Below are 10,073 nucleotides of genomic sequence, written 5' to 3' on the forward strand. Positions count from 1 at the left end.
CATAGACTTTGCAGGGCCGCCCTCCTCCCGCATCAGCACGGTGTTTCCTGTGCTGTCAGAGCGCCCGCCTGGCAACGGTCAGACCGGCCGGGGGCTGCCGAGTCAGCGGGGGGGGACGTTTGGTGTTAGGTGGCAATGGCGAGGGTCCTGCCTTTGTTTCCCCTCTGCTGCTCAGTCCACTGTAACATAACCACGTTTTAAAAATCCCTACAAAGGTCTCCACCAAGACAGGCCTTTGAGCGGGTCTGCTTTGACTTTTGCAACAAGTTAGGAAACAGAACTGGGAAAAACACACATTCATAACTAAAATTTCAGAACAAAGCATCCTCTTCTTTAGCAAAGAAGCGGGGGGGGGGGGGGGCGGGTAGGCCGGGGGAGGGGTGGTCAGACCGCGCAGGCCCTGGCCTGGCCCGGCCCCTGGCCATCCGCAGGCCCCACGGAGCCCTCTCTCAGCCCCCGGGCACGCGCGGGCCGCTCCCGGCCACACCAGGTCCGGATAAGGCAGCTGCCCCGTGGAGGCAGCCCCAGGCCCACCCTCTCCTGTCCCATGTCTGCCCGCAGAGGCTCCGGGAGCTGTCCTCTGGGTCTGATGGACTCTCTCCATCAGCTCTCCAGCCTGCCTAGCCCAGCCGGCTCCCCGACAGCTCGGTATCTGACCAAGCTCGTCCAACCCACACCGTTACAGAGCAAAAGAGGGCTGGTCACGGGGCGCCTTGGTGCAAGACCCAACAGTCAGTGCCGAGGAGACCAGGCCTTTATTTACAGTGTTCCAGCCTGGGGAGGGCAGGGGGCCCTTCCGCTCGGAGCCCTGCTCTCCCACTACAGACTGCAAAGCTGCTGCGCCAGGGCCCTCTCTCCGACACACCAGACCCGGCGGCAGGCTGGTGGGGCCCCTCTGCAGCCATTCAAACCACGTGGCTCAGTGCCCTGAACAAATGGCTGCCGCCTTTCGTTTAAATCTTAACTGCATCCTGTGAGGAGTGGGTGTGGTGACCTGTCTCGACCGTCCGCAGAAATCTCACGCAGGCCCCCTGAGCTCTATGCCACCTCTCTGTGGTCAAAGTCCCTCCATCTCCCTGCCACCAGGCGGCGGCCACAACTGTCCGCATAACTAAGAGACTAGCTGCCAGCCACAGATATGCAAAGTTCCTTAAAAGCTGTATTATCTCCTTCCCCACCCCCAGACTGTGGGCTGTGGGGACTTTGGGGGCCCCACTCTGTAACAGCACCCCTGATGTGTACGTCCTTGGCCTGCCTTTAGCGAGAATCCCCAACCCATGACATCTCCTCTTCGTCACTTTCCACCGGCTGCCCCCTCCCTTCGTCCCCCTGGCTGTGAAGGCCCAGCTGCCCCTGTCCCTTTGTGGCTGAGCCTGGCCTCTCTCCACCCTCTCTAGGTTGTTATGACCCTGCGGTAACAGTCTTGAGTAGCCTTCCTTTGGGCAGGGTCGCTTTTCCTCTAACGGCGCCTCTGACACGAAGGTCTCAGTATAGCCCCTTGTTGCGGAGAAGCTTTGATGAGTTTATTTGAACCAAACTGCCGACGATGGCCGGGAAGCGAAGTCTCCATGGCCTGAGAAATGCCCTGGAGAACGGCAGGTTAGCACTTTACTTTGTACCTGACAGTCGAAGGAGGAGGCGTGAGAGGGCTACATGAAGTCCACTGGTCATAGATTAGGGAGGCGGGAGAAAGCAAATTGGGGGGGGGTGGTCCTCTAGGATTGAATAGGAGGTGAAGTGATAGACAGTTACTTCTTTTACACAGGCGGGTAAAGGATAGTGAAGTCAACAATTAACGTGAGAACCATAAAATGAGGGGAACTGTGGTCTTAGCTTGTGTCGAAAGAGGGTGGGAAAAGGGAAGTTGATATCCCACAGGTGTGTTATTATAGCCACAAAAAGACAACAAATAGGGTCAGTTAAGGTAAAGACTGACCTTTGTTAGGGAAAAATACCTCCCGGCCTAGAACATGACTACCCACCATGAGTCAGCCTGACCGGCTTCTAGTTACTGTTTCAATTTCTTCAGAACATGCCTTGTGGCTCCCTCAGGTTTCTGAGTTTGCAAGGCTGCCACACAGGCCTCCTCTGAGCTTGCCAGGTCAACACGTGGCCCCTTTCCTTCCACACGTCTCCCTTCTGGTTGCAAGTCAATCCAAGGGAGGCACTGGTGACCGACACTGTGGTCGGGTAACACAGTCCCTCGGTGTTAGGAAGGCTCGTGCCTAGGAAGCCCCAGAGTCAGCGTCCGGCTTGCTGGGCAGGGCGGACCGCTGGGAATGGGCAAGACCCGAGCCTTCGATGGCATTCAAGGTCACATTGTTATTAGCGTTCAGAAAAAAGCAGGTGAATGGGAGGCAGCTCTATGTGTCCTTGTTAAAAGACATTCTGGTCATTTCTCATTTTGGAGCTACCATGACCCGAGTCTTTCTGCTGCTTGTCCTTGGTTTCTCTGCATCTGATATGACAGCGACATATGAGGACCAGGAGTGACAGTATTAGACCCGTGACACGATCGGGAACAGAAAACACCTGATAGTAGACAAGGAAGAGTGTGCGGGGAGCAAGCACCCCGGCCAACCGAAAGCCCTGCACGGGTAACGTCACCACTTTTGAAATGGGGGCCCATTGGGTTTTGTTTCTTGTCCCGCAGGCGTCCAGCCGCCAGAGCACGGCTGGTGAGTCAGAGGACAAGGGGCGCGGTGACAGAGGGCAGGCCGCGGCGAGCCTGTCCCGCCACGTCAGGGGTGTTTCTTAGCCGTGCCTCATCCCTTCCTGTAGCTGCGCAGCGCTCATCCAGGCCGGGCCTGGGGGGGCCAGAGGGCCCACGCTGCCTGCCCCAGCACCTGCAGCCCAGGTCACCGCGTCCCCAGGACCGGTGGCCTGAGCCACCACTGTGCTGCCGCAACAAAGAGGGCTTGCATGACCGGCCGCTGTTCGCTGGGTCACAAGGTTTCCCGTTACACTAGTCACACCCCCACCGCCCCTCCCCCTTCCCCTTAATCATTTCCCAGAAACAGGGACCATGTCTCCTGACAGCCCTCCCAAGTCAGGGGACATCGTTCTTTCATAAACACCTATACCCTGGACTGTGGAGCCGACCAGCAGGGAGCCCCATCCCCCTGCGGGTCTGCCCCACGCCCTTAAAAGTCGCTCTGTCCCTCCCCTTGGGGCTGCAGTCTGCCGGAACATCCCCCAGTAAAGGCTTTGAACTGGTCTACCCGCCTCCTCCCTTCTTCTGGGCACCGCCCTCACAGGACCTGCATATAATCCTACCAGGGGGTTGCGAGGGAGGCGTTCCGGGAGGTGTCTGCCTAAGATGGGTCCTTTATAATAGACATGAAACTGGAAAAGCCGGTGTTCGTGCTGCCTGTCACCTGCCAGGCCCAATGAGCGGAGGCAGGGACTGAACCTTTATGGCCCTTTATTCAGATGATCGGCGCTCTGAGAAGACAGCGGGTTTGTATCCTAACAGATCGTCTTAAATTCCAGTATAAATGGGCCCTTTTTATAAGAAGAAAACTGTAGGTAAGGGGTTTGGAATTCAGGGAAAAAGTTAATTGGATAAAAGCTGGTCCTGGTGTCCTGGGCGGTGGTCACCCTGGAGCACAAAGGCTCAGATACGGTCTTGATGGCTCACAGTCCTCCTGAGGCACAAGGCGGAGCCACTTCTGGTCTCCTGGAGTCGTGGTAGGTCAGATCTCCAGGTCCTGAAACAAGAGCTTTTTACACACATTGATTACTAAGCTTATCAGCCATTTTCTGAAACTAAAATGTCCCAACATTTGAGCCTCCCATCAGATATATCCAGAAAAAAATGTACCAAAGCTTATATTGATAATAGGAGAAGACCAATGTATGGCCAACAAAGTGTTACCTTTGTTATCATAACTAATAATTAGAACATCATTGTCTAGTAGGTGGGGCAGATTAGCAGGTGCCCATGTTAAATTTTTCATACCTAATAAGGGAGGGGCTCTGGAGAGACAGATAGATACTGTTTTCATTAGGAAGCCATAAGGAGGATAATAATAATATAAAAATCATTTTATGTATGATCAATAGCAGCAGCAATTTGTGAGCACACAGGCCCTGCTGGCGTCTTGGGATAGCTGTCTGCCTTCCTGGTCGGTGGCTTCTCGTCCTTGCAACGTCCTTGATCTCCGCTGTAGATGGAGGCCAGTGCCTGAGACAGGGGCCCACATTCATCAGCAGTTAGGCCCCTGATAAGCTCCCTTCCAACCATGCTGGAGAGTCTTTTCCAATGGACAGAAATCCTCTGGTTGTAAGTCCTGGTCTTTGAAGTCTTCCTCTCCCAGGAGTGCACTGTGAAGTGTTGTTAATTTATTAGTCCCTCTAAGCTGGTTAATGAGCCCTCAACAATAATGCAGAACGTCGCCTTTCAGAAAAGTTGATTCATCTGCCCCTCCATGTAGATCCACAGGGTGACTGGTGACTATTTCATATGGAGAGAGGCCGTGTTTACCAGAGATCTGAGGCCGAGGGGCGCTTAAGGAGACCCTTCGGCCGAGGGAGGTGAAACTTCTGAAAATGTACCTCCTTGAGTTTTCATTGTACCGTTTGTATGTCCTATCTGTCCAGAGAACTGGGGGTGACAGGCGTAAAGAAAACGCTCTAGAATGGGCCAGACACCACGAACGGGTCGCATCATTGGTCTAGTAATGGAGTCCCTCAGTCACGGACTTAGAGGCAACTTCCCACATTGGTACTTAATTTTTAACATAATTTACACACCATTAAAGCTGCCGCTCTCCTACAAGGGAACACGTCAGCTCGTACAAAATCAAAATGAATACACTTTGTTTTGTATTCTTGAGATGGTAGCAATTGGATAAAACCCAATGACCATATCTGGAGCCAGAGGAAAAGGGGACTGTCCCTTGGACCTGTGAGAAGAGTTTCCTGGGCCATGTTTTGGACAGATAGAACATTTGCTCTGTACCTTGTGAGCCCCAGTTAGGAGAAGGTTTCCCGTAGTTCACGCCGTGAAATCATCTCTCTCAGGACCCTAATTTCTGCTCGTGTACATGGTGAAGTGCAGTAGCGGTGGTTAAGCTCCTGCGGGTAAGTGGTTTCTGATTGGGTCCGAGCCAGACTGGTTCGTCTGGGACAGAGACGCCCCTATACTGCTGCCATGTTCTCTTTCCCTCTGCAGCTCCCCCTTGGGACTGGCCTCCCTGAGCGTGTCGGGTTAATAAGTGACCCCTTTTCTTCCATACTCGGAAACTCGGCCACCCTGTGCTGGCCGCTTACACCAGCGGGCTGGCGGACCTGCAAGGCTGGACTTTAAACGGACCCCTGAGGCCAGCTCTCCCCTTCTGCTGGGCTGAGGGCTTCAGGGCTGATGGATTCCTTTGGGAGGCTCCACCCTCCTGGCTGGGAGGCTACAGCCCCGGGACTCAGGCCCTGGGATCTCACCCTAAGAGGAATGAGTGGAGCTGGTCCTTGCCTCTTCCCAAATGACCCCCAGTGGGGCCACCCCGAGGCAGGAAACTGGAAGACGGTGACATGTCCCAGAAAGCACCAGCCATGGACCACGGCCACCCCAGCGGCTCCTGCGAAGTGGCAGGCTGGTGCTCAGCAGCATGTATGTGCCCTGGTTTTTCCTCCCCACTCCCTGCCCCCCAAGTTCTACCCAGGCCTTTCCCCTGCCTCCATGGTGGGCAGTGGCGGCCCTGCAGGCTTTCTCTGTGACAAACGCCTCCACTTCTGTGCCCCCCACTGGGGAGAAGGAGGCACCCAGAGGGAGGGGCCCAAACATGACACAGACCCCACACTCCCAGTGCTCCCGGCCCACGCAGAGGCCCCAGGGAGCCCTCTCCTTGTCTTCTCGTCACTGTAAGGAACAGCTGAGCCTGTAAGAACTTTTATGAGTTTATCTGAGCCAAACCGATGACAATTGCCAGAAAGCAAAACCTCAACGGATTGAGAAAACACTCCAGAAATGTGGCAGTCCTGCCCCGCAGTTCATAACTGACAGTCACAAGAGGAGTAACGGGTTACAGGACATCCATCGGCAGCAGATCAGGGAGGCAGGAGAAAGCAAAGCCGGGTGCCTCTGGGATTGGATTAAAGGTAAAATGACAGGCACGTCCTGCTTTTACACAGGTGGGCACAGGGCAGGTAACAGCCAGCAACTAACCCAGGAACGGCGCCCGCGAGGGGGTCTGCGGGGCTGGTGGTGGTTGTGCCCCAGGGGTTTGGAAAAAGGGGAGTGACCGGACATGCCAAAGCCATGTTACCATAGATGAAAAAGACGGTCGACAGGCTCCATCAAGGTGAAGCCTGACTTTGTCACGGAAGATCCCAGCCTAGGGCCGTGACTACCTGCCGGGACCTGCTTTTACTTAGGAAGTTTTCATTTCAGACCCTCCCGCGTGGTTGGTTACTTGGCCTCTGAGTGTGTAAGGCTGCCAGGCAGGCCCCCCGAGCTTGTCAGGTTCCTTTGGGGCGCCTTGTGAACTGCTGTGGCACTCCTGACCCAGCCTGAGCCTTCTCCTTGTCTGACCCCGTAACCGCAGGGTCTGCAGAGCGAGCTGAGGGGGCGCTGGTCCACTGCATGACTCACGGGTGCTAGGGAAAGTGGGCGAGCGCCGGAGCATAGCTGTACTCGTCCCACGTCCATTAAGGCGGACTTTTTCCCTGTCTGCCCGCTGAGCGCCCGGCCCATCTGACAGCCATGTGGACAGGGGCCAGAGCACAGGCCCGCTTCCTCATTCCTCGGCAAGCACTCCCACTTGCCCCAGAGACCCCACTTGTGCCCCAGGGTGGGGGTCACCATTGTAAGTCAGTGCCGACCCCAAAACCCAGGGAAGCACAGTAACACGGGGGTGGGGTGCTGCCTGGGTCTGGGCTGGGGGAGGGTCGGGACCAGGGCGCCAGGAAGTTACGAGGATGCATTTTTCTGGAGCTGAGTAATGCGCGCCGGCGGGGGGCAGGGTTTGCTGAGCGTCCAGCCCTGCCGTCCCACCCTCTATGTCAACAGGAAACCGGGCCTTATAAAGCACCTGGAGAAAACCCGAGGGCCGTTTTCTCAGCCACACCAGCCGCGGGAGGGCCGAGAGCCGCTGCAGCACCATGTCACAGCTGGAGGCAGCCATGGCCATGATCATCGAGGTCTTTGCCCGGTACGCGGGCGGGGACGGCAACAAGCAGAGCCTGAGCAAGGGCGAGCTGAAGGTGCTCCTGGAGAAGGAGCTGCCGGGCTTCCTGCAGGTGAGGCGCGGGGCCCCGGGGCGGGGGCAGACGCTGTCCCGGCCCGACTGCTGCACGGGGGCGCCGCGGCAGCCACTGAGGACCCGGTCTGCCGGCCTGGGGCCTGGGGCCTCCGGGGCTTCTGAGCAGGAAGCGGCCATGGCCAGGGGGGTCCTTGCAAGAGCTGGAACACCAACTGACTTGTGACCAGGATGCTTCTTGTTCTGGGCACCCCTGGCTGGGAGTGAGAAGGGACCTGAGTGGTGGGGGGTGGGAACAGGGGCACAGGGTTCGAATCCAGGGCCATTTCTGAGACGGTTTGCTGGTCCCTCACACCTGCCCCTCTCCAAGGCTGCTGGCCACAAACATCCCTGTCCACTGGCCGCTTACGGCCCTCCTCCCCTCTTCCCAGGTCCCCATGTCCTGGTGTCAGGGAGACTGATGGGAATCAAACGGGGAAGGGCCCATCCTGTCCAGAGCTGTCGTTCTGGGATCCTCATGGGAGGTGGGGGAGGTGGATTGGGGGCTGCCCTCCAGGGGGCTGAAACAGAGGGTCTGCCCCCCTCTTTTCCCACTTCCCCCTCCACCTTTACCCAACTCTGCCTACCTGCCCCCGAAGGTCTGTGCTGATATGACTCTTAACAACAGAAGCCTGAAATGTTGAGCTTTAGTATCTCTTAAAGACGCCAGCTCTTCAGGACATCAGGTTTCTTTCTCTCTAGATGTGAATGCAAAAAAGGTATATTTTTATAACTGAAGTTCCCTTGCTTTCCTCTATTATAAGTGTTCGGTAGGAAATGTAAAAATACAAAAACGTGGAGGGAAGAAATCCCCCCTGCACGCGCGCGCACACACACACAGCCTCTTTCCACGTGCAAGGTGATGTCAGCGAATTTCTAATTTATATGCAATTTCGTTTCTTTTTGAACTGAATATCGTGGCATGCATTCTACAACTTGGGTGCTCACTGAACACCCCGCCCCGTGCAGGGGGCCCCCCCGCGAGCGCATTTTGCGAACCCGCAGCTGAGCCAGGGATTCTCAGACCTGGGGGACAGGCCCCCGGGGCAACCTGGCAAAGGCGCTGTCCACTGCGGCCGCCTCCCCGAGGCACAGCCGGAGCTTCGTAGACCACTGGGTGGCCGTCGGGCTACACCCCGCTGGACGCTTGCTCTGGAAGGTCGCCGAGTGTCTGCCCTGCGGCCACACCACGACTTGGGGGCTGCAGAACTTGCGGATCCGGCGCCCCTGCGCCTGCTGCTGGGCTCTGCGCGCGGTGGTCCTGGCCCCTCCCGGGGTCTGCGCTCTCGCCCGGCCCCGCCCCGAGAGCAGGCGCTCAGAGGCCCCCGCCCTGTCCTCGGGGAAAAAAGCCTGGGGCCTCGGGCCCAAGCCGGGGAGGGCAGGGCCTCGGTCCCTCCAGGCCTTGTCTGAACGCCAGCTTCCCGCTTCTCCCCGGTGACTCAGGCGGGTCCCTTCCGTTGCCTCTCGCGCCGCCGCCCCGGGGCCTGAGCCACACCTGCCGGGCGGCGCCCGCGGAGCTGTCGGAGCGCAACGACAGCGGGCAGTGAGCGCAGTTCCTGGGCGCCGTCTTGGGGGAGCGCGTTGTGCAAACCCAAAGACCGTCCCCTCATCCGCTTCAGGGCAGGTCCCCGCTTCCCAGAGCCCGAGGCTTCCTTCCAGGCCCCGCGGGTCTGCTGCGCGCAGCTGGTTCTGGCCCAGACTCGCTTTCCTTCCTCGGCCCAGCAGCTGTGCATGGCTGCAGCCCAGGCACCGCGCGGACACCCCCCTTGCTTACCCTGGCTCCCTGTCTCCTCTAGAGTGGAAAGGACAAGGAGGTCGTGGACAAGCTGCTCAAGGACCTGGACGCCAATGGAGACGCCACCGTGGACTTCAACGAGTTCATAGTGTTTGTGGCTGCCATCACGTCTGCCTGTCACACGTTCTTCCAGCAGAAGGGACTCTAACTGATGCCCTGCAGACCCGGGCTCCCGGAGGGGGCACAGGGAGCCGGCCCCTGACTTCCAGAAAGCTCTTGGCAACAATTACTTATCTGGGCTGAGCGAGCTGATGGCGGTCTGATGAATAAAATGTTTGTGAAATGATCCTGGTCTCAGAAACTGATTATTTCGTTAAAGCCTCAGTACCACATACACCAAAGAACTCACTGATGTGTCCCGTCTTCCTCCTCACTTGACCGGTGGGGACAGGAGAAGGAAGGACACTGGTCAGCTGGTAGTGTGAGAAACGCTCACAATAAAAACCGGGACACAGGACTTGAGCAGTAAAGCGAGGCCTTTATTCACGGGTCTGCAGAGCCGGGCGCACCCTCACAGCCACGAGAATGTGCGCACCAAGTAGATGAAGAAAACTGGTTTTATAGTAATGCGGTTAGCTCCCCCTCCCTAATGTGATTAGCCCCCCCTCCCCTCTCCTCCCGTTTCTCCATGACTGGCTACTCCGGAGTTACACTCTAAGGCCATCTAAATGCCCCTATTGTGATTTGTGAATATGCTAATGCTGTCAACTCCCTTCTCCCATTTTCCCTTTGTGATGACTGTCTTCCCCCTTCAGGATGCCCCTTAAGACCCTCTAATTACATTTGCCCTTCGTTACTAATGTTGCTACTGGTTTGGGAGTCATTTCGTGTTTCTTACGGTAGAATCCATTCTCAGGCCATTTCCTGAGTGCCCACGTGTGCCAGCCCAGCGGGGGAGGCATGGTCCCTGCTTATGTTTATTAAACACAGATCAGCCGGACCCCAGGGAGGACAGTGGGGCATGTATCCCTTCAGTCAGCGACGTAGCCGTCCATCAGACCCTGACCCCTCGACCCTCCCATCTCCAAACGTGTGTCTTTCTT

General features: G+C 57.0%; 1 protein-coding gene across 1 annotated transcript; it reads left to right on the plus strand.

Moving 5' to 3' along the window:
• Nucleotides 1–6,996: 6,996 nt before the first annotated feature.
• S100P (S100 calcium binding protein P) lies at nucleotides 6,997–9,316 on the plus strand. The gene is made up of 2 exons (XM_090267101.1): nucleotides 6,997–7,236; nucleotides 9,032–9,316. The coding sequence occupies exons 1-2, from the start codon at nucleotides 7,099–7,101 to the stop codon at nucleotides 9,176–9,178; spliced, it is 285 nt and encodes a 94-aa protein (XP_090123227.1). The 5' UTR covers nucleotides 6,997–7,098; the 3' UTR covers nucleotides 9,179–9,316.
• Nucleotides 9,317–10,073: the final 757 nt, after the last annotated feature.

Source organism: Furipterus horrens, unplaced genomic scaffold (assembly GCF_987537825.1).
Source record: "Furipterus horrens unplaced genomic scaffold, mFurHor1.1.pri manual_scaffold_2, whole genome shotgun sequence".
Classification (NCBI taxonomy): Eukaryota; Metazoa; Chordata; class Mammalia; order Chiroptera; family Furipteridae; genus Furipterus; species Furipterus horrens.

Bases quoted from the DNA above. Each gene is read 5' to 3' on its own strand.
- S100P (XM_090267101.1), top strand. From the start codon at position 7,099: ATGTCACAGCTGGAGGCAGCCATGGCCATGATCATCGAGGTCTTTGCC. The intron at 7,237-9,031 runs GTGAGGCGCGGG...TGTCTCCTCTAG, and splicing joins AGCTGCCGGGCTTCCTGCAG to AGTGGAAAGGACAAGGAGGT.